The sequence below is a fragment of the Sebastes umbrosus genome, chromosome 6 (genome assembly GCF_015220745.1).
Source record: "Sebastes umbrosus isolate fSebUmb1 chromosome 6, fSebUmb1.pri, whole genome shotgun sequence".
NCBI classification, from domain to species: Eukaryota; Metazoa; Chordata; class Actinopteri; order Perciformes; family Sebastidae; genus Sebastes; species Sebastes umbrosus.
In genome coordinates this window covers 18,935,595-18,959,280 of record NC_051274.1, presented here as the reverse complement: position 1 = coordinate 18,959,280, position 23,686 = coordinate 18,935,595, and the positions used below count along the sequence as shown (strand labels likewise).

At 39.9% G+C, this 23,686-nt stretch overlaps 1 protein-coding gene across 4 annotated transcripts; it reads left to right on the top strand.

The window, feature by feature from the left end:
• The first annotated feature begins 736 nt into the window (after window positions 1-736).
• Window positions 737-23,259, top strand: uckl1b (uridine-cytidine kinase 1-like 1b). 4 transcript variants are annotated; one of them, XM_037772317.1, is made up of 15 exons: window positions 737-872; window positions 7,468-7,661; window positions 9,109-9,215; window positions 11,477-11,647; window positions 11,976-12,047; window positions 13,065-13,254; window positions 13,477-13,538; window positions 16,055-16,074; window positions 17,873-17,971; window positions 18,101-18,194; window positions 18,677-18,739; window positions 18,877-18,999; window positions 19,284-19,391; window positions 20,778-20,934; window positions 21,651-23,259. In XM_037772317.1, exons 1-15 carry the CDS (start codon window positions 799-801, stop codon window positions 21,728-21,730), a joined length of 1,614 nt encoding a protein of 537 aa, XP_037628245.1. In that variant the 5' UTR covers window positions 737-798; the 3' UTR covers window positions 21,731-23,259. The 4 variants fall into 4 exon arrangements, with proteins under 4 accessions (XP_037628245.1, XP_037628246.1, XP_037628247.1 ...); XM_037772318.1 differs by lacking the exon at window positions 16,055-16,074 and adding an exon at window positions 14,878-14,894 and having other exon boundaries at window positions 21,651-21,787; XM_037772319.1 differs by lacking the exon at window positions 737-872 and adding an exon at window positions 4,380-5,025 and having other exon boundaries at window positions 21,651-21,787.
• Window positions 23,260-23,686: the final 427 nt, after the last annotated feature.

Here is a 23,686-nt window from a genome sequence, read left to right as displayed (position 1 = left end):
GATACATCCATATCTATAAATAGATAGATAGATGTGGATCTATCTAAATATGGATATATCTATATCCATAGATAGAGAGATAGATAGATACTAACTTTTATCATTTTATTATTATTCTATTACATAGACATATTATTTTATTACATAGATAGATAGATATATCTTTCTATATATAGAAAGATATATCTATCTTTATATAGAAAGATAGATATAGAAAGATATATCTATCTATATATAGATAGATAGATCCATATCTAGATATTTAGATATGGATCTATGTATCCATATTTAGATAGATTCATATCTATCTATCTATCCATCTATAGATATGGATATATCCATATATAGATAGATCCATATCTATCTATCTATATTTAGATATGGATGTATCTATCTTTATTTAGATAGATCCATATATATATATATATATATATATATATATATATATATGTAATAAAGTAATATATCTATGTAATAGAATAATAATAAGATAATAAAAGTTAGTATTCATATCCAAGATCTCAGACGTGGTGTCCCGATGAACCCATATGGGGGTTGAACCTCTCCTTCTGCCAGCTTTGTGAAATAAAGCACTGTGTGATAATGATACAGTAACACGCTGCTGACTGTATATAGAAAGAAAGAACGGCACAGATGCATTCTGGGGCTTGAAGTCCATCTGCGGGGGCTGACGCTAGCGGTGAAACGCGCTACGCCTACAAGCCCCATGATGCCTCAGCACAGTAAACGCTAGCTTCCCACCTGATTGTCAACAGACAGAGCAGAGTAAGCTAGCTGATGTCTGCCGTTAGCAGGGAAGAAAGGCTCCCAAAGATGGAGAACGAAGAGAAAGCTGCCCCTGTGTCCATCAGGTAAAACGGGTTTTTCAAACACATCTTGGATGGTTTTTTTGGAAACCATTAACTACATAAAACGATGTTTTTGGCCTTACTTTTCTCTATAAAAAACACATAATTCACTGCCAGCATCTTTACCGGAAACACGAACCTGTCACACTGTGAGCCTTCACTGTTACCTTATATATACACATACAACTAGTTAACACGTGGCTGTAAAGGCAGCCAGGTAGTTACAGCCTAACTATTAGTTTATTACACATGTCATATTAACGCAATGGGCTTTCAATCCGTCGTTTTGTCCACTCTTTCTTCTAACTCAGTCACATAGCACGAGGTGCCCTGCTGGCATAACTTCATTATCATCCTCTTAAAACCATTAACAATAGATTAACCTCAGCTCAAGTATGCTAACATAAAGGTGTGATGGGTGTAGCTAGAGAGAGATTCATAGTCTGAATAAAGCAGTAAAAGATGTATTGGGTATAGAGAGGAGAAGCATGGCATGGTGTCATGAGTACAATACTGACAAACACATTGTCCTCCTCTCAGGGAGAAATATAAGGCTACAGGAATAATGATGACATTTCATTTAGGTGACTAATACTGTAGGTGAATATAGATGATGTCATACTGTAATACTGACCCAGTTAGTCATCTCTCTCTCTGCAAAAAACAAGCCTTGAACTTAGTTAACCTCACTGAGCCACAAGAGGGAGTTGCTGCACTGGTCTATCCACTGAAGGCTTCTTCCTTGTTTGGGTTTACTCACTGAACCGGTTTCACAAGCATTAAAGTTATACTCACATGATTCAGTTTAACATGGCAAAGCCTTGTTGGCATCAATATTGTAGTGATGGGAATTACGGCTCTTTGTAGTGAGCCAGATCGTTTGGCTCGGCTCACCAAGAAGAAACGGTTCTTCGTTTTTACCACTTCTGTCTTATAATTCATGCGCTGTTTTGATTTTTGATTAGTATGTTTGGGCATATATCACTTAAATTATTCAATATAATTATAATAAACCTTATAATTTCCTGAATACCATAATTTTACATGCTGCTTCGTTTCCGACTGTCACTCATCTTGTCTGCTATTCGCGCACCGCACTCCTCTCTCTCTTTGTCTCCTCCTCTTCCTCCTGCTCTTTACCTGTAGACCGTCAGCGCGCCACGCACCTCCGCCCCTCCCTGCTTGATGGTATGATCCTTGTCTGTCATCACCTGATTGGTTGCACGGACGTCATTAACACAACATTCAGTCACAGTCCGTGCATGGAGTGCACGTAGCACAGAGAAGATCGTCCTATCATTCTGCCTTGAATTAATAAAAAAAGAAAAACAGCTCTCGGACGGGAGCCGGCTCCCATCGTTCACTTAAAAGAGCCGGCTCTTTGAGCCAGCTCGTTCGCGACAGACACATCACTACAATATTGCTGCAAAGAGGTATTCAGGTGTGGAGCTGTGAGTTAACACAGGAGCTTTGGGGGTGATTTTGATGATGTGAAATTGGCAGAAATTATGTTACCACAATTTACAGACAGCCGCCTTAAGTAGGTGAATATTATGTAATCCAACTCAAAAGAACCACAAACTGTAGCCTCAAAAAAGTTACAGAATGAATAAAAAGAAATTAAACATTACAAGCTTTGCAAAGATTTTATTTAGCTGCACGGTTATGGTTAGTTATTTTGTTCACCCTATGTACAGTATATCTACTTGCATAACTCTGTCCTAGTTTAAAAAAATAGACAAGAATACTTGGAATTTGGATCATGTTGAACTATCTTGTATCTTTATGCCCTCTTTTTCTTTTAAGAAATGAGACACAAATGGATTTGTTCCACATTGTATTACATTTCTCTCACTGTACTTGACAATATTAGTAGGGCTGTGAAATTTAAAGCGATAATAATATGTTAATGCAAATTTGTTTTAACGCCACTAATTTCTTTAACGCATTAATGCAGCTTGCGATTGCAGAGTTTTAAAGCTAGAGTGAAGATACTGGCCTCGTATGAAACTAGAAAACCTCAGGAATCCATTGGTAATGGATGTCATACTAGCTTGTCGTGAAGGAGGTTAAATACTCCAAACTTCCACAAAGTGAGGAAGGTGAGGAAAAACTGTTATGGCCATTTTCAAAGGGGTCCCTTGACCTCTGACCTCAAGATATGTGAATGAAAATGGGTTCTATGGCTACCCACGATTCTCCTCTTTACCGTCACGCCCACTTTATGATAATCACATGCAGTTTAGAGCAAGTCATAGTCGAGTCAGCACCCTGACACACTGACAGCTGTTGTTGCCTGTTGGGCTTGAGTTTGCTATGTTATGATGTGAGCATATTTGTTTATGCTAAATGCAGTACCTGTGAGGGTTTCTGGACAATATTTGTCATTGTTTTGTGTTGTTAATTGATTTCCAATAATAAATATATACATTCATATGCATAAAGCAAGAATATTTGCCCACTCCCATGTTGATAATAGTATTAAATACTTGAAATCTCCCTTTAAGGTACATTTTGAACAGATAAAAATGTGCGATTAATTTGTGATTAATCGTGATTAACTATGGGCAATCATGCGATTAATGGCGATTAAATATTTGAATTGATTGACAGCCCTATATATTAGTAAATGTCATTTCAGCTCGGACCAATGACCCTTCCTGAGTGTATCTGTAGCCATGGAGAGACGGCTGAATATTTGGCATAGCAACCAGTTCAGGCTTCTTGTTTCGATGTGACTTTCTTGCTTTGCAGCTGTCTCCTGGCTGCAGTTTAAAGCAACAGCGACAGTCCCAAAACTATAGTGAAGATTAGAGCAAAACACTAAAGCCCTGTTTGTCCTCTCCCCCTCCCCCCCGCCCCTGTGGTTTTAACGAGGAAGTAAACCAAAATGAGGTCTTGTGAAGTCCAAATATGCTTTAAATGTTAGTTTAAAAGTAGCTTCTCTAAGCGATGCGGTTCGTGAGCGGTGGCCTGCTGCGCCGTTCTTGGGGTTTGTTTTTTTGCTGCACTGGCAAACAATTAGCCTAGTCTGTCTCCTCTGATCTCTGAGAATAATGATTTGTTTGTCTGTGCAAGTCGTGGCCCGGGAGGAGTGCGTGCATGTGTGTTTATGTGTTGTGTGCATTGCCTAGGGTTGTTCCTCTGTCAGCTGATAGAGCAGTAGAGGTAGTGTTGGGTTTCATCATGCTGTTTATACACACTCCACTGTGTGTGTGTGTGTGTGTGTGTGTGTGTGTTTGTGTGTGTTTGTGTGTGTGTGTGTGTGTGTGTGTGTGTGTTTGCTGTCGTGTTGACGTCTCCAGACTCTGGTGTACGGCTCATGGAGACATAGCCAGTCCCCGCAGGGGGAAAACACATTGCCTCCTCTCTGCCCTTCCCTTCTTTCTCTCTCCCTCCCTCTCTTCCCAAACACAGCCTGAAGCGGAGGAGGGAGGAGTTTTTTCCCAGTTCTTCTTTTTTTCCCAGTTTGTTTATCGGTGTCTCTGTCGCTCTCTTCTGGTTCCTCTTTCAGCTCCAGCCACATATGACTATCAGAAACAGATGACCCAAGCTTGGCATGTGTGTGTGTTTATGTATGTATGTATGTATGTGTGTGTGTGTGTGTGTGTGTGTGTGTGTGTGTGACAGGAGTGGGAAGGTCTGGCTCTAACCTGCTGCTATTAATACCCCCTAATGAACATAATCTGTAGGGTAGGTTATCCTCTTACATTTGTTGGCCGGACGACTGAGGGGAGGAGTGGAGAGCGAGTGAAAGAGGAGGGAAAAGCTGTGCTGTAGTTTCACACTTAGAGTGCGTTCTCTCTCTCTACCAGGCTGCAGTGCATTCTCTCTCCCTCTATTGCTCCACTGAATGGAAGAAACAGAAAGCTAAACAGATGCTTAAAGTTTCGTTTCTCATCTAATCCGACTCCCCTCTATATTGCCCACCCTCTACTGTACCTCTGGATGTGTTGTACCAGAGGGCAGTGCTGTTAAGTGCTTTATTGTTGCGGGAGTGTGCATATATACTGAGTATACGTGTTGGAAGTAATTTAGGATTAAAACACAACTTGCGGAGTACACACAGTGTATACTTTTCTCCAGTTATGAACTCTCTACCATCATACTCAGGAGCTAGAATATCTGGTTGTTGGACTCTAAGATCTGATGGCAGGTAAGTGCATTTTATTTATTTATTTACTTCTTGAAAGTTTTTTTTTTTCTTCTTTTTTCTTCTCCTGTACTAACAATTGAGTGTTTTTGCTCTTCCACCCTGTGAGAGGTTTAAGTCTCTTCAAAAAGTGGATAAACAGGAGAGACAACTGCAGTCTCTATAGCTCACTTTGATGTAGCCTTCAGGTTTTAGTGGATATGCTTTGGGAAAGTTTGCATCCGCCTCTTAGCAACATACATTTGGCGTGAGTGACTGTAATAGTTGCTTTTGTGTTTTAGTGGAATATTGTGATGATACGATCATATCACGTTGTCATTTTACACAGTTCTGTAAACACAAATGAAAGATTCAAATTGTAATGAAAAAGTTTTGTTTTAGGTGTGTGAGGAGTTTTGTCAGACGCAAACAGCAGAATAGTTCATTTAGAATGAACATATTTAATTATTTTATACTTTCAGGAATATGTAATATAATCATACAGTATATATCTGTAGCAACATTGGAAAACATTTGTATTTTGTTACATTGAGAACTGAGAATTTGTAGTCATGCGCCGTAGATTTGTGGTTGGGTCTTGTCAAATTAATGCCATGTGTTGCCTTTAATCCATCTTTGTAAAGATCCTCCGCAGAGCCAAGAATCCTATTTTCTAAGGAGGGAAAAAGAAGCAACATGCAGTGTTTGCCTCTGCCTTATTTACTGCTACTAGTATCATTGACCGCTGCTGACCTTTGAGGCTGAGGTGGTCCCCATGTGTACTCTTCTTGCCTGCACTGAGACCTCTTGACAACCTTTTCTTTTCACATTCCTAGACAAGTGTATGTTATGTTTATGAGTACTGAGTGCTGTGACTGTAGCCACTGCACAAGGGTATGATTCAGCACAGTCAACTAGGCTAATCTTATATGGCACCCTGGTTTGGCTTCAACTGATAACCCAAGTTACGTGTGCCATGCCGGCTCATGCCTCTATGTGTTCTCTCAGTTATAACTCGCTCCCTGGCTCCATCCAAACTCAGGTGACCCTGATGTGATAAGAAAAATCTTTGCTCTTTTTTGTTTGCTTCACATCTGACCTCTTGACACTCCACATAGGGAGGTGTATGGTCTCTATAAATATGTGGAGTTTACTGAATAACAGAGAAATAGACAGAGGTGCAGTGGGAACACAGCTCACTACAGTTATGGCGTCTGGCTTTTTACAATCCTCACTGGGTGAAGTGTGGATGTCTCGAATACTGCAGTAAGTGTTGCTATTAGACTTGTCACTCAAAGAAACTTGCGTTTGGAAAACAGCTAAGACAGCATTTGTTTTGGCAATGCTTCTTGGTGATATTGTGCGGTTTACTATTTGGCATCAGTGAATTAAATGTGATGCTTCGCCGATGATGTCCAAGTAGTCAAATCTTCAGGCACCGCAGACTTCATGAGAGGAGAAGTAGAGTACTAGACGGGTTACTCAGCAACGGGTTGGACCAGTTCTTTGTATGAGTGTCGTTCTCTGCTTTGAATCTTAATTAACTGAATGTTACTGCTCATTCTTCTTTACTTTCCTCTTGTAATTTCACAAAATTAAACTTGTGTTCTCTGGATGGAGCAATTACTAACTATATTGCAGTCAGATACCGTTACAAAAGTCTGTAGATGCAATTTTTTTTGGTGTTGAAACACAAGATACTTGCAATAGGTATTACATAAATTTTCTCTTAGTGGAAATTCATCAGTATTGCGATTGTGTTGCATAGAAGATGTGATTGACAAACGTGTCTAGTTTCAATAGTTCATGCAAATACACACCCATGAGAGTCTCATACCTGTTTTGAATGAGCTTCTTGTCATTTGTTTATGAGGACCTTTTTATCCTGTTATCTGTCAAAACACATCATTGCAATGGCCTTAGTCACTGGTAACATCCTCCTTGCATTCGGTTGCACAACTGATCGGAGGATTGTAGTCGTGTAGTTGTCGAGTCAACATGTTTCCATTGAGGTAACATAGTGTACTTTAGTACCTGAAGCAGTTCTACTGTTCAAGAGTGAACAAAGCTCCCCGTTGAAGATGTAAAAACTAAACATTAACCCGCGACAGGAGGCAACACACAACACTAGCTCAGTCTTGTTTGCTATCAGTAAACTGGGTCACTGTGAAGTCCATCTGCATTACTATCCCACAGTTACCCCGTTTGTTTTGTTACAGGAAGGAGCTTCTCTTAAAAATGCTGTAACTTAAAGCTGTGTATAGCATTTAATAAGATGCAATCGTTTATAATGACGATGATTTAGCTTATGTATGCCCGGGCCAAAAAAAAACAAAAAACAGGCACAAAATTGCTCCTTTTTAAGAGTTATAGAGTTGTATTCAAAACCAGTAATTTGTCCAGTTCTATAAAATATATACCAACAACAGTGATGTCATGCTTTGTTGTGTGTTTGTTGCTTTACAGTGGAGGCGGCGATGGATCACTGGACCGGCTTCTCCCCTCGGTAAGCACAGGCCTTTCACCCAGGAAGAGGACCACCAGTCAGTGCAAGTCCGAGCCTCCTCTCCTACGCACCAACAAAAGAACCATCTACACCGCTGGCCGACCGCCCTGGTACAACGAGCACGGGGCCCAGTCCAAAGAGGCCTTCGTCATCGGTAGGACACTCAAAGATATACAAGCCACAATGCAACAACACTGATGTTTTCTTTCCTTTTATGGCTTTGCTTCATTTAGAGTTCACGGTTCTTTATTTTTTTCATTTGTAAATTCCAGCAAAGTAGTCATTGGCAATGAACATCTTTGGTTTCAGGTTCCTTCAACGATGTTCATTTAATATGTATATATACAAGGGGAAATCACACAAGTAAAAGTAAAAGCGAAATGATAATCTAAGGCATAAAATAGTGCAGTTAAAATGTAGACATATAAACATAAGTAAATATAAAATAGTAATGTAAATTTGTAATTTTGTGGAAGACAGTATTTCAGATGGGAAAACTGAATGTAAACAGGAAGTAGTATGTTTGTATACAATGTCATACATCAGAATAAATATAAACACATAGTGCCAATACGAGTTCTCAAAACTGAAGGAAAAAGCAGCCCTAGACTAGATCAAGAACTGAGCCCAAAGTCTAAATCTAAAGAGTACCTTACTGTAACACTTTTGAACTTAAAGGTCTGTTTGACACAGGAATATTTCTGTGTTGGAAAGAAAGTAGGGCTGTCAAAGTTAACGCAATGATAACGCAAATTTGTTTTAACGCCACTAATTTGAAAATGGGTTCTATGGGTACCCACGAGTCTCCCCTTTACAGACATGCCCACTTTATGATAATCACATGCAGTTTGGGGCAAGTCATAGTCAAGTCAGCAAACTGACACACTGACAGATGTTGTTGCCTGTTGGGCTGCAGTTTGCCATGTTATAATTTGAGCATATTTGTTTATGCTAAATGCAGTACCTGTGAGGGTTTCTGGACAATATTTGTCATTGTTTTGTGTTGTTAATTGATTTCCAATAATAAATATATACATACATTTGCACAAAGCAAGCATATTTGTCCACTCCCATGTTGATAATAGTATTAAATACTTGACAAATCTCCCTTTAATGTATATTTTGATAAAAATGTGTGATTAATTTGCGATTAATCATGATTAACTATGGACAATCATGCAATTAATCGTGATTAAATATTATTAAATATAATTATGAATTGATTGACAGCCCTAAAAGAAAGTTAACTGATACCCTGTATAAGCAGATAAGAAGTGTCTTTTGCAGAAATAAGCGATGACCTTATCTACTTCTAATGTGTATTGACAAGCTCATTCACAGTCGTTTTTGACATTTCAACTTAGTGAGTTAGAGACGGCTCTGCTGCTTCGCTCCCTTCACCCGTTATTAGGATGTTTACCTTAAAGCTGTGGTATCTGGTTCTGTCTGCCTCGCTACATGAAAGTACAGTAATAGCCTAAAGCCATCTCAACAGGCACATAATAGGGCGCCCTGTCAAGCTAGTGCTTGTGCAGTACGTTCCCACCAAGCAAAGGTATTTTAAAATTACTTAACGTCTCTATGTCAATCTTCTGTCACAGGTCTGTGTGGCGGCAGCGCTTCAGGAAAGACGACCGCAGCCAGGAAGATCATTGAAGCTCTAGATGTTCCATGGGTTGTGCTCCTCTCAATGGACTCTTTTTACAAGGTGGGCATGTGTGTGCAGTATGTGTGGTATGTATTGATAGTATGTGTGTCCATATGTATGCAACCGCGCACCTGTTTATGAATGTTGTAACGCATGGTTAAGATACTGGATGCCTATTATTACTTAAAATACAGCGTACCTGACACGTTTGTTCATGTCCCCACATCACATCCAAATGCTTTCAGGCTCTTAATTAAAATTGATTAAAATCTTAACATCAGATAAGTCCAATAAATCACTTATATCAGTACGTCATCTCTGTTTTTGTATGGCTGCTAACCCCCCCAGTGGCCTGAAGGAAGGGAAAGAGTGAGACTGGGTGCACAAGAAGAGAACAGGTTTGCCTCAGTGACTGGAGAGAAAGGAGACAGAAAGGATAAAATATTAGAGGGCGGATGAGTCAAAAGAGATGCACAGTAGTGTTGGGGGAGAGAAAAAAAATAGTGGTGGAGAGCAATCAAGCAAGAGCCATCATTCTTGCCCCTCTGCACCTCCACCCACTCTCCGGTTATGTAATCCTGTCACAATCTGACAGCAGCGGTTCAGGCTGTGCAGAGTGGGAGGGATTTACCAGTGGCCAGTGGAACTGTGGAACTGTCGCCCTCAGCAAGGGCCAGTCTGCACACTGCAACACCCGAGGTCGGCATCCGAAACATTTCGCGTAGAATTTATGTCTTTCCAAATTCATAATCTGCTGTTCTTCTGTTGCGGATTCCTCATGTTTGGTCACGGCCCCCAGAGAGCCTGTAACACCAGTTTATCATATTAAGTGTGTAAATCAGTTCCCTTGAGAAGGGGGTGTTGCTGTCCTGAAACTGCCAAATACAAGGTCTGGGTTTTTATGCTCAACCACCCTAAGGGCGCGCACACACGCACAGACACACACACACATAGACACACACACCACCTGGTTCAGACGTCACAGTGGCGCATGATGTCGTCCTAAATTTAGGTCCCCTAACTTCAACTGCTCTTGAACAGCGATCTGTGTCTAAGTGTTTTTGCACAAGCGTTTGTAAATGAATAGGTAAACCAGTATTTGAGCGTGCGTGCTTGTTTTTTTATTTGAATGTATTTGTGTCAAATTTGTTATCAGTCTTTTTTTTTTTTATCTTGATATGCAAATGCAATGTGCGTCTTAGCAAAAGCCAGAAAGGAATGTTGTGTTCACACAAAGAGCAAATTTTCGCCTCACTTTACTCGTCCGAGTTGTGCCGCTGGGATCATTTGTGTTCATTCGTGTCACTCACTCTAGACGTGCCAGAGAGGAGAAGGAGCTTGTCTCTATATCAACAACAACTTTTCTTTCTGCCATTTCCACCATCAACCATGGAAGAAATAACCACTGTTGCTGCTTCGTACATGTTATGGAAGTCCCAGATATTTTGGAAAACTAAACGCCGTGTTGTCTGGGTTCATAACATCACCCAGCGGCAGCTGTATTCACATACAGTGCCATTGCACTGACTGTATCTAGCAAGCCACATGTCGCTACTGTGGTATGAACCCAAAATAAACAGATTTTGCTGTGATTTAAATGCAATGAACAGATCGAATTGATGCCAAAATAACTACTTAATAATGTTGATTTGTAAGGTCTGAATTCATGCTTTGTCAGGGCTGTCCGCAAGACGACAAGCAAACAACTTTTAAAATGCTTGTTTTCTGAATGGAGTTCGGATCAATCAGTGCCAGGCTATGCTAACATTGTTGCTGCTCCATCAACACTCAGCATAACGTCATCTAGGCATAAATATGGCAGTGACGTTGTTGTTTATACCATAGACAGTTTGTGGTTTATACACACATGCATTTATAAACAGTTTTGAGGAGTTTTGTCCGGTCTCTGTACAAATATGAGGTACAATCGTAGCTCTGGGTGCCTGCAAACAGCCACAATAAGTTTCTCCTCCACCTCTGATTCATCAATTTCAAGACTTCAGTGGCTACAGCATCTCAATGCTGATAGGCTTTCGCGACAGGCTAATTTCTCGCTCCAGTTAAAAAATTTAAATTTGTGTGAATAACGATTGACGCAAAGTTTATGTGTTTGCGTCACATCATTCGCACCATTTGCATCACCTGGCGCAAATTTGCATTTATTCACCTCTTTGCATTGACTTTGTATGTAATCGCGCCGTGTACAAGTTTGCTTCGTTTTTGTTGTGAATGCGCCATAAGAGAGATGAAATATTTCGCTCAGGAAATGATTTTTTGTTGTCTTTGCTGTAAAGTAATTCCAGCATTGTTGCGATCCTCAGGTCCTGACCCCAGATCAGCAGACTCTGGCTGCCAGCAACGACTACAACTTCGACCACCCCGACGCCTTTGACTTTGATTTGCTGACACACACCCTGTACAAACTCAAACAGGGCAAGAGCGTGAAGATCCCTGTTTATGACTTTACAACTCACGGGAGACAGAAGGACTGGGTAAGGATGAATGCACACATCCAACACCCAACATGGCAGTGCACTTTGCGAGTTAATGAGTAATCGCACCAGAGTTATAATCTGAATTTCTCCATAACCATAAGAGGTTTTTAATCTCCCTCGCCAGAGGTTCAGAGTCACACTGCAAATCTGCTCCTCCAGATGGTCACTGACAAGCCATTATTGTGATTTCTTGTTTTTATACTTTCATGTTCATCAACTACATTTAGACATTCTCTCATCAGCGGCAAGATTAGGATTGATCAGGAGGATTGTTGCCTGTTTGTACATTGTACTGTAATAATACATGCACGTGTGTCCACCACAGAAAACCGTGTATGGAGCCAGTGTTATCATCTTTGAGGGAATCATGTCCTTCGCAGATAAAATGCTCTTGCAGGTAAGGGCAAGCTTATTAACTTGTTCAGCTGGTCAGTCCTGGTGTCACATTTATTTGTATCTGTGCAAAAACAAGCTCATCAAGTGTTTTAAACCAGGATTAAAATGTAAACAAATTCAAAAACACTGGAGTGGAACAGATATGTAGGTTGGCTGATATTACAGATATATTTATGTCTGCATATATGTCGGCTGATAAGTGCCAAGAAATTGCAAGATGTGTTTGAAGTGACATCATTTTTCCACTAGAGGGCACCAACGCATTTATTTTTAAACTGTAAAATGTCACTTACAGTATTTAATGGATTTATCTTTTATCTGTATTTCAATACACAAATGCAACAAAGTTAATGTTTTCAGATGCAGTTAAAGGTTTTCTTGATAACAGAGTGATTATAAATATTGGAGATAATAATTATGAGTTGAAACATTTTTTCATCTACAAGTCCATCTGTCCAATAAGATACTGTACTTATGAATATAACTGCAATTTATGTAATTAAAAACACGATGGCCCTTTAATCTTACTTTCAGGACAGAAGTAGGTTGAACACACACCTGTTGTAATGAGGCTGACAAAAATAAAACAGAATAAATTATAAAGATTAATTAAGAGTCCCTGCACACTTGCAGCTCCAATGTGATAATTTATTTAAAAAGAAAACAGCGTTTCAACAGCTGAGTTGTCCTCATCCGGGTTCATTTTTGCTTTCATCCATATCAGACTCATTTCAAAACCCATTTTTTGTCTGAGCATTTCACACTGAATGTCAAGAAACGGAAATATCAATGTCAAGCAAATTAATTAAATCAAAGTTAATGATAATTCAAATATCATGAGACATAACTGTAAGCTAAATGATGCTCCTAGAGTTTGACCTAAAATACCACAAAGAAACTAAAAATAGGATGAAGATGGTATATTTAGCTTGCTATTTTTTTTTTGTGTGTCATCTTTGAATGTGTGATACAAAGCTTCATGTTCAGCTAAACATTTTGTTTCATGTTCTCCTGACAGCTGCTGGACATGAAGATCTTTGTGGACACCGACTCTGACATCCGGCTGGTGCGTCGGTTGAGGAGGGACATTTTAGATCGGGGCCGAGACATCGAGGGCGTCATCAAACAGTACAACAAGTTTGTCAAGCCAGCGTTTGAGCAGTACATTGAACCCACCATGCGCCTGGCTGATATTGTGGTGCCACGTGGTGCGTGCACACTCCACAAATACACATATTTACATTTACAGTATACAGGTCACTACTACTACGACACTAGTAATATAAAAAGGTGGCGTTGTGTTTTTGAATTTAGTCACATTTTCTTGCATTTTGATGCTGTTAAACTAAATAAGTCACTTTATTTTTGAGCTCCCAATATTCCAAGTTAACATCACACCACTTTTCTTTTTCTGTATATCGTCCCGTCAGGCGGTTGCAACACGGTGGCCATCGATTTGATCGTGCAGCATGTCCACAGTCAGCTGGAGGAGGTAAGAGAGGTCACACTAACAGACCTACACACACACTCTCACAGAGAGAATGTTAGAACTGAAAGCATTTTTAGCATACTGTTGCTTACTCAGTAAGGGTGTAGCCGCAACCAGCAACCCTTAAATCTGTTTGTCAGTGATTACAAGTTTCATCGCTCCCTCTAGTGGACGGAAAATGATTATATGGGAGGATGAATGAGCATGATTGCTCTGGGCTCGTTTAACTAAGTGTGAACACAAAGATACGATTTTATTAGATATTATTTTTACTTTGGTAATTGATTACATTTCTACATCTCTGCTTCTCCGTCTTAAAGGATTATTTTACCCCCAAAATGATCATTTGTATATCAATTACTCACCCTGTGTTACCTTCAGCACTTGAAGAAAACTTTTGTTTTTCTCACATGCCTCGATGGTGAACGGAGTAGAGCTGCAACCATTAATCCATTAGTTGTCAACTATTAAATTAATCACCAATTATTTTGATGATCGATTTATTGGTTTGAGTAATTTTTTAAGAAAAAAACGTCCACATAAACAGCACTTGCACGCACAAGTAGTGCACCTGTGCAAGCATGAGACTGTTTATATGGAATTTTCTCCATTATTGGATTTCCTTGTTCAGCGTGAAGGCATGCGAGAAAAACAATGTTTTCTTCAAGAATTCACAGTAACACAGGGTGAGTAATTGATATACAAATGATCATTTTGTGGGTGGAATATTCCTTTAAGTTAGGATGCCCTACAGGTTTATATAAATGTGAATATAACCCTTTAAATATGCATTCAGGACAGAGTTAGGTGAATGGTAAACATGCTGTAATGAGGGGTTGGCCAACACAAATCAACAGAAGAAATATTCAGATTAATTAAGAGTCTCCAGACATTTGCAGCTCCTGTTTGAACATATTTTTTTTAATAACATTTGCATTAACAGTATTAATCCCTGGTTGATATTCATCCATATCAAACTAATTTCAAAACATTTTTTTTTTTCGATTTAGCGTACATTTTCGGGTGAATTGAAAATGTCACATATCATTTTATTATTGTGGAATAATTAAATCCTGACACACAATAATATAATTGAGAATGAGCGTTTCAATACTGAACTAGAGTGTGTGCTGCTGTTTGGACTTATTTGTTGTGCAACATGCACTAATTGTCACCAGAGGCACATTTTTGCTCGTAGGGAGCACTTTGTGCCACAATGCTTTGTTTTCTCCCCACCATACACACACACATTAACGCACACACGCCACTGATGGACTGCTTTCTCACCCTCCCCCCCCCCCCCCCACTCCCTCTCCACCCCAAATCCCTCCATGGCTCACAGCGCGAGCTCAGCGTCAGGTAGAGTGGCCTTTATCCTGTCTATCATTCTCTCCTCACCATCTGTCCAATTCCCCCGACTGCTCCAGTTTCTTACCGGGAGAGAGAGAGATATAAAGAGGCCAGCAAAACCAATCTCTACCTTCTACCGATCTGCTGGCTGCCGTGGCACATCACCAGGCGGCACTGTTGTATATGTAGAGCAAATAATAGCTATTAAATGATCAATCATAAGAGTGTGAGACTGGGCCAAAATATTGTAGTCCACACCAGCATGGAATAAATATAAAAACAGCATGAAAGCTGCTCAAACGATCAAAAGTTTGATCGTGGTGTGGTGCAGCCAGCATTTAGTGTAAAGACGTTGGTTTTCCTTTTTCTCTATCTTGTAGAGAAATGACAACTTGCACTCTTCCTGCCTTCTGTGTCTAAAAATACACCAATGAGTCGAGTCACTGACCCCTCCTTTCAGCGAGAACAGGAGAGAGAGTGACTATAACAGAAAAAGCGAGAGAGAGGAAGCTCTTGCTACAGCTATTGTTGACTATCACATACCTCTCAGCCACAGAGAAAGTTTCCAATACCCTACTACAAAGCGCTGCTGAGTTTTTCCATTGAATGTCGGCCACAGCATCAGAGACAGAGAGAGAGACAGGAAGTGAGCTTGGTGCCTGTCTTTAGACACAGGATGTGCTGGGGCCTGTGAGCTGAAATACCAACCTCTACTGATCTACACGGTGAAAGAGTGACAGCCGCACGATAGCTTGTGCACCTCCCACGCGTACATACAATGGATGCACGTGTGTAGATATAAAAAAAATAATTATTAAAAAAAACGTCTCTCTTTTACCCCAGTATCTGTAGAGATCTTTTACAGCATGGCCTGTTACTTCATTTCTTCCCTAAATCATGATACACTAATTGATAACCATGTAATACTATTTTTACTTTAAATGGCAGACTACCTCGGTGGTAAGCGCATTTCCGAGACGTTTGACATTTCCAAGTCTCGGCTGTCACACTTTTCACTGTGTGCGATAATCCCTTCATCTCTTCATCCACCTGATGTTGTGTCTCTTTCTCATTTTTTTCCTCCTCTTATCTGTTGTTTTTCGTCCTTTTTTTGTCCCCGTCTGTTTGTGATTGTTGTTGTGTTTCGTCGAACAAAACTCTCCCTATAGAGGAAACTTCGCTGGGATATGTGAGCAGATTTGCTATGTTTTCTTCTTTTCTTTGCATCTGGTTAATGTGTATCTCAGTGACATTGTGGATACTGGAGTGACTGCATCACTGAGTATTTGCAACAGTGTGTCTGATCCTCTAGAGCCCTGGGTAGACCTGAGGCTACAGGCTTACTAGATATTTATTAAACCTAATGTTACTGTGTGGAGTCCTAGGGAATTATTACAAGTAGTAGAGACGTATCATGGAAAATAACCATCATGCATTTATTTCAAATCCATAAATATATATATATATATATATATATATATATATTAGGGATGATACACCTATCTCCTGATTCGATACTATCACGATACTTGGATGCCGATTCAATATGTATTGAGATTTTTAAGTATTGCGATTCTACAAGTATTGTGATTCGATATTACGATTTATTGCAATTTTTGTTAACTTTTTTAACACTAGACCATGGGAAAAAGTTAAATCATACACTTCTAGGGACTTTTAATATAAAACAAATAAAATAATAAATAAAATATCTAAATTAATACATTAAAATGTTTGATTTTACTGTCCTGAATAAAATATATCAGTCATTCTCAGGCATTATTTATAATAAAAAAAGTTTCCAGCAACCCAAAAATCAAAGAACAAAAGACTTTTCCCTCACAAATTAGTGGTGTTTCCTTTTTAATTTATAAGGAACATGGAGCATATTTTATATTTCTGGTGAATATAATCCAATCAATCTTATTTCCATATACAGTATGTATTTTATACATACAGTTCCCTTTGTTAACACCTTATTTTGAAAAACGGACGTAGTCACACATGAATACTTCCGCTAACTTCGCCAAGTCTGTCTCTCGCTCTCCCCATTGGCTCCGTTCTCTTTATACATCCATGGTCAGCTCCATCGGGGCCGTTTGAATGCGTTTAACATAACTATCAGTATATGGGTGCTCTACAGTCGTAGCGTCGGCCGATTTGACTACAGAGATGAGGGTGACGGCTGGCTTGACCGCACGTCACCACAATACGATAACGTTTCCTGTCCATGACAGAGTTAGCATGAAGCTTTAGCCATGTTATCTAGCTCTGCTTTTCCTGACAATGTGTGAACCCCAAAGTGTTTCCATACTTTACAGTATGTGTAGTGTTTACCACGTTGGATTTAAAATGTGATGGTGCGGGTCCATGCAGACCCTCCGCTGTTTTCTGCTTTGTCGTTTTGGCTCATTGTAGTTTGTTTTGGTTGACGGATACAGAACGGATATGACGTCACGTTACTATAAAATATCAATTCTGGCATTAAAAAATCTATTTCAGAATCATTAAAAAAAAAAAATCACGATAGGTGAATCGATTTTTTTTCCCACCCCTAATATATATCACGTGAAGCGGGTCAGTTTTAGCGTATTTTCCATGATCATGGTGTCTGCGCTGTCGTAATTTTCCACTGAAATACTCAAAACACTACCACTGTGTGCTTTGCAATTTTGTGCATCTGCCTTTTTCCCATGCAATCCTATTACAGCGGTTGCACACTACCATTATCAACTTAACTACTACTGAACAATTATTTATGTTGTATTTACGTTTCTGCATGTACTTACACGTCTGTGTGTGTGTGTGTGTGTGTTTTCTGAATGTGCATACGGGGCGTGTGCGCACGCTTGTGTGTGAACCTGCACATACTGTTAATTGCATTCTTATTTAATGTGTGTTGTATTCATGCATCTGTCCGTCTTCCCTCTTTCCGCTCCTCTCACCCCGCACCACCCCCGCTCTGCTATTTGTTGCCGTGGTTACAGGGCAGCGCTGGCTTCTGCACACCAGGCCCAACCACTCCCCCAGACCCTCAGTGTTCTGGAGAGTACACCCCAGGTCAGGGGCATGCACACCATCATCAGGTACGAGCTGAGAATCCCACATTAACAGCTACATCTGTTTCCAATAACAAAAAAAAAAAAAAACAGTGTGGTGTTCAGCTGCTACCATCATTAAAAATGTATCTTTCTTTTCCTAATCACCACATTTAGAAACAAGGAAACCAGCCGCGACGAGTTCATCTTCTACTCCAAGAGGTTGATGCGCTTGTTGATCGAGCGAGCGCTCTCCTTCCTGCCTTCGCAGGTGCCAAAAACTGAGATGCACTGTTAATTAATTCATAGGACTGCATGAAGGTTCTGTAATCCTTTGCATTAGGTAGGACATTGACTCTGAACCATTAGATACCTGGGCATAGATGGAGACACGTGTAGTAGAGAGAGAGAGAGAGAGCATGGATAAAAAGACAAGACACAGCAGCAGAGTGAGACACAGGGCATTATGTGGCCCTGAAATGGGGAAAGATAAAGATGAATGGAAAAAGAGTAAGTGCTTGTATTTGATAAAAAGAGAATCAGATAGACATACACATAGCGAGCAGCGGCAAGAGCATGGAAACTTATTGAGTTACCACAATGGAAAGTTTCCATACCTTAACCATAAGATACAGGTTTGCATTACACAAACGTGACTGAAATTTGAAAAGGAAATGATTGACTCCTATGGTACAGTATAGCACTGTGATCAGCACAGTACTCACACTGTTATGATTTTTAATATTATCTCAGGTCCACACAGTCCAGACTCCCCAGGGAGAGGATTATGAAGGCAGGAGTTTCCACGGGAAGAGGGTGAGTGAACTCCATTTACTTCCTGCCGTCTTTTTTTTATTTTAAAGACCATTCAGAAGAGTTTTGTCTCTACCTAAACTGATGCAATTAACCTCTGTTTAATTTTTTTTTTTTTGGGGGGTGTTGTTTTTCTTTAGATCACAGGCGTGTCTATCCTGCGAGCCGGGGAGACCATGGAGCCCGCTCTGAGAGCCGTCTGCAAAGACGTTCGCATCGGCAAGATCCTCATCCAGACCAACCAGGACACAGGAGAACCAGAGGTACAGATTTCATTTATAGAATTTGTAAAACATTTTGCCATAATTGTCCTATAAATACCTTTAATGTCCTTTTACATATGGAAACTTTCAAATAAATATGTGCTTATGGATACATAACAATATCTCACAATGAGCTCTTTTTGCTCATCTACATGTCCTTTATAGGAAATTGTCGAGTTGGGGGATTTCTGTATAATGCCACCCACGACATAGCTACAGGATGGTACTGCTCATGTATATTACATGTTGGCATTAACCCACATCCTGTCTTTAAACATTTTCAGCTTCATTACTTGCGTCTACCGAAAGACATCAGTGAAGATCATGTGATCCTGATGGACTGTACGGTGTCCACTGGAGCTGCTGCCATGATGGCTGTTCGAGTCCTACTGGTGGGTGTGCCTGATTGTTCACGAGTCCACGTAACCTGCATTAGAGATGTCGCAATACCAGGAATGTAGTAGTCAATACCAATGCCAGTGAAATTCCATGATTCTTGAAACCAATTCGATACCACGGTAAAAAACAAAAGTAAACAATAAATCCCATCTACTTCAACATACACTCCTTTATTACCGTTTGCATACTGGTTTTTGTTAGGAAGTTAAACTGGTCAAGGATTCAACCAGGGATGTTAATAATTAACTGTTAACCGACAATAAGAATTGTAACCGATTAACGCTATCGGTTAAACGGTTAAAAGAAATATTAATAATTCATTAAAAAGCTGAGAAATACTCAGAGGAGCGGCTCGTCACTTAAAGGACAAAAAAGATGGACCACCTTAACAGCCCACCTTAAGAGTGTCTGAACCGGCATTGCAAGATACAGGAAGTTGGCTCCCGTCTTGAGCTCGCTTGAGCTGAGGAGTTGTAGGATTTATTCACCGACAAATAAACTCTACACAAACTGCTACTGCTATCACTACTATAACGCCACCAACAACCCCATACTCACCGCCGCCACACACACACGCGGTTTATCAGACACTCGTTATCGTTACACCGGGCAAACAGAGTATCGTTACGCCGGGCAGACACAGAGTGACGACCTGCTAAACTAAACTAAACGGTGTGGTGGAGAGTTACTGGGAAAGCGGCTGCATGTGTCTGAGACACTACACGCAGCACCGTGGCTGCTACAGTAACTCTCCCGGACGGGTGAACTGAGGACTCAGTTGTCTGTTGTGCTCCTACACAGCAGCTGGCACACTGCTGCACACTAATCTTGTCGCTTAACAGTTAATAATCGGTTAACGAAGATCAGTTATTGGTTACATTTTCTTTCAAAATTAGCATCCATAGATTCAACAGATAAGGACTCAGCCTTGGTACATGGGACACCCGCTCTACCGGGTGAGCTACCAAGATGCTCCCAATATCTATTGCTGTGAAAACATCTCCTATTTATTCAGGTTTCTAACCAAAAACTACATTTTACAAGATTACATTCGAACACATCACAATCACCTTCGCCCATCACTAATTTTTACTGAATGCCTGAACCTGAACGCATCATAATGTAAATCAATGGTACCTCCCATATTGAAGTCGGCAGGACGAGAGCTAGTTAACGTTAGCTGAGTCAGTTAGCAGCCTGTAAGCAGCACAGTCCTGCACGGAGCTAACAGCTCACATTAACTAGCTCTTGTCCCCACGTTTTCAGAATTTTTGCATCGACTTGGTACCGAAGTATCGGTTTTCTTGTGACATCCTTAGCCTGCATTAAATCGCATTCCTCATGTAACCTTTTTTCACATGTGTGTTTTCATTTTCCAGGACCATGACGTTCAGGAGGACAAGATCCTACTGGTGTCTTTGCTAATGGCAGAAATGGGAGTCCACTCAGTGGCCTACGCGTTCCCACAGGTCAAAATCATCACCACAGCTGTTGACAAGGAGGTCAACGACCTCTTCCACATCATACCTGGCATTGGTAAGTAATGGTGAAAATAAGATTTTATTTTTTATTGCATTTTTTTTTTTTTCTCCACATGGCGTGTGTAATCTATTAGGAGCGGGGGAAAAAATCGATACAGCATAGTATCGCGATATTTTGCATGGCAATATTGTATCGATACATGGATTATGAGTATCGATCTTTTATTATATCAAATATTACCTTCTTAACAATCCAACAGCCTGCCAGCGGACCTAGACGCTATTCTGTCTTTCAGAGGTTTTAACGGGCTCAGTGTAGAGTGAAGATACTGGTATCATATGAAACTGCACCTAAAGAATCGATTAGTAATAACACTCCAAAGTTACTCAAAAAAATTTTGCGAGGAAAAACTGTCATGGCCATTTTCAAAGGGGTCCCTCGAACTCTGACCTCAAGATATATGAATGAAAACTCTGAGATGAACAGAGTGAAAACTATATCTCATTAGATAAAACAGATGTTGACAAACTGCTTAATTTGCAGTTGAAAAAAAGTAATAAATCACAGTATATGTTATCGATATACTCATATCATATCATATCATAGCATATTGGAAATTTTTTTTAAATTGCAATAAGATCGTATCATGACCTTAGTATCGCGATAATGTCATATCTTGGGGCCTCTGATGATTCCCACCCCTATGATCTATACATTATGTTTACTATTCTTCAGTTTTAACTGATGCTGATGTTTTTTTGTCCTTGTAGGAAACTTCGGGGATCGATACTTCGGAACAGATGCACCCCCTGACTGGAGCGACGAAGAGATGTTTGAGCCCAGTTTATGATTGAATTATTGGCAGTGCACAAGCTTATTGGGTGATTCTGGGCGCTGCCCCCTCGGATGACAACATGAGGACATACTGTAATCTTTGCGTCTGTCGGACTGTAACGTGCGTCCTTCAAGGTGCCCTGAGAAATCAACTGAAAACGGGGAGAAAACATTGCTAATGTGCCGTCACTTTGTTGAAATTTTTATAAGAAAGAAAATGCTGTTGTGGAAAAAGTTGCGTTCTGAAGTATGAAGTATGAAATATTTTTTAGATGCACAGTCTGTTATTAAGTTTAAATATTTTGTTTAATTTAAATTGTGGCAATCTGAAATTTGAAGGCATGTTGCTTTGAAAAGATATATCTAGCCTTAAACCGTGTACTGTGGACGACACAAGTGAATGTGAATTTGCACGTGCCATAAAAAGAAAAAGACATCAAGCTTTTGGGTTTATTTTTTACCGCATACCTTCCTCACAACTTTCACAAAAGTAAAATCGGAACATGAACTCGTGTTGCTCAACTTCCATCGCCATGAGCACTTTCTGAAGGACCATTCAATCGGAAAATGTGTGGGTGTATCTGTCTTTTTTTTTTAGCTCTCTGGCTCACCCTTTTCCTTTCTGTGGATGCTGACCTAACCAGTTGAAACGGGTGCTGAAAACCGTTTTTCACTATACAGATAAGAGTATGCACTTGTGGTGTATATTTATGCAGCATGATCTTCATTTACATATTTTTTTCTATGGATAGACCTGACCAGTCAGCAGGCAAGTCATGCATCTTTTTTTGCTGCTCTGAAAATGGGTCATCTGCATTTAACAAACACAGATTAAGTGTTTATTTCAGTCTGCCACGTCCTGATTTATGCCTCTGTTTTTCATGCAATAGATGCGATCGTTTAGAAAAAGGGGATGCATATGAACTCAGAACATCTACATGTCAGAAAGTGTGGTGTTCATAAAGCCCTGCTCGTGCCTGATCTTTTTACTTGGTATCAGTATTGAAATGAAGCGAGATCAATCTGTTAAAGTTTGTGCCTATTAAATAAATATTGCCTTGTTCTTTTTAGAAAAAATGTTGACAGATTGCACTCCACAATGTTCATCCATAACGGTTGTATGAACTAGAGACATCAGAAGGAGAGGAATGTTGTTTGATATCATTATTTATTTTCAGTAATAGGATGTTTCTTCAACAAGTTCACACTTAATTATAATTACACAGATTGTGATGGATAATTTGTAACATATTTTTACATTTTTGGAAGAAAAAAACCCCAAAATGTACAATATTAAAGTGAAGAAAAAAACATGAAATTAAACATGTTGAAAATGCAACTTGTAGCCACATTAGCTACAAGCACTACTGTTTCCATTCAGTCGCCTGCTACTGTGCGGTATGTGTGTACCACTGAATACAACTGTTAGTGAGTCACTCTGTAACAATTGTGTTTGCAGCCTCAGTGTTTGACTGCGTGCTGTTTTGTGTTTACCACTGCTGCTGCATGTTTTTTATATGTTTAATAAAAGCACAGTTGAGCTCACAGTGTGTGATTTCATTTATGTCAAATGTGAATTGTAGTGTTGAGTTAGCTCACCCCAGTTAAAGGCCATGTCTTAGTCTAGGGTTATTAAAAACACACCTCTGTAGCCTAACATAAACTTGGCACCATTACCTGCACACTTTTTTCCTTTATCAGCCATTTCACCACAGAAACCTACACTTTGAAAATGAACAGGAAGGATATTGTGGTTGTCCTCTTCTCATGGAAAGCAACCTTGATATCTTCCATCACTTTCCATAATTATCACTCTTGACAGCTGTCAAGACGGCAGCCACGGTAAAGTATGATTGACACACATTTGATGAGGCTGATGGACAATTACGAACCGGCAGCCTATTAGGCAGATATATTGACCCACAAGAGGCATCTTTTTTTTTTTTTTTTTTAGAGGGGGGGGCGTGAGGAG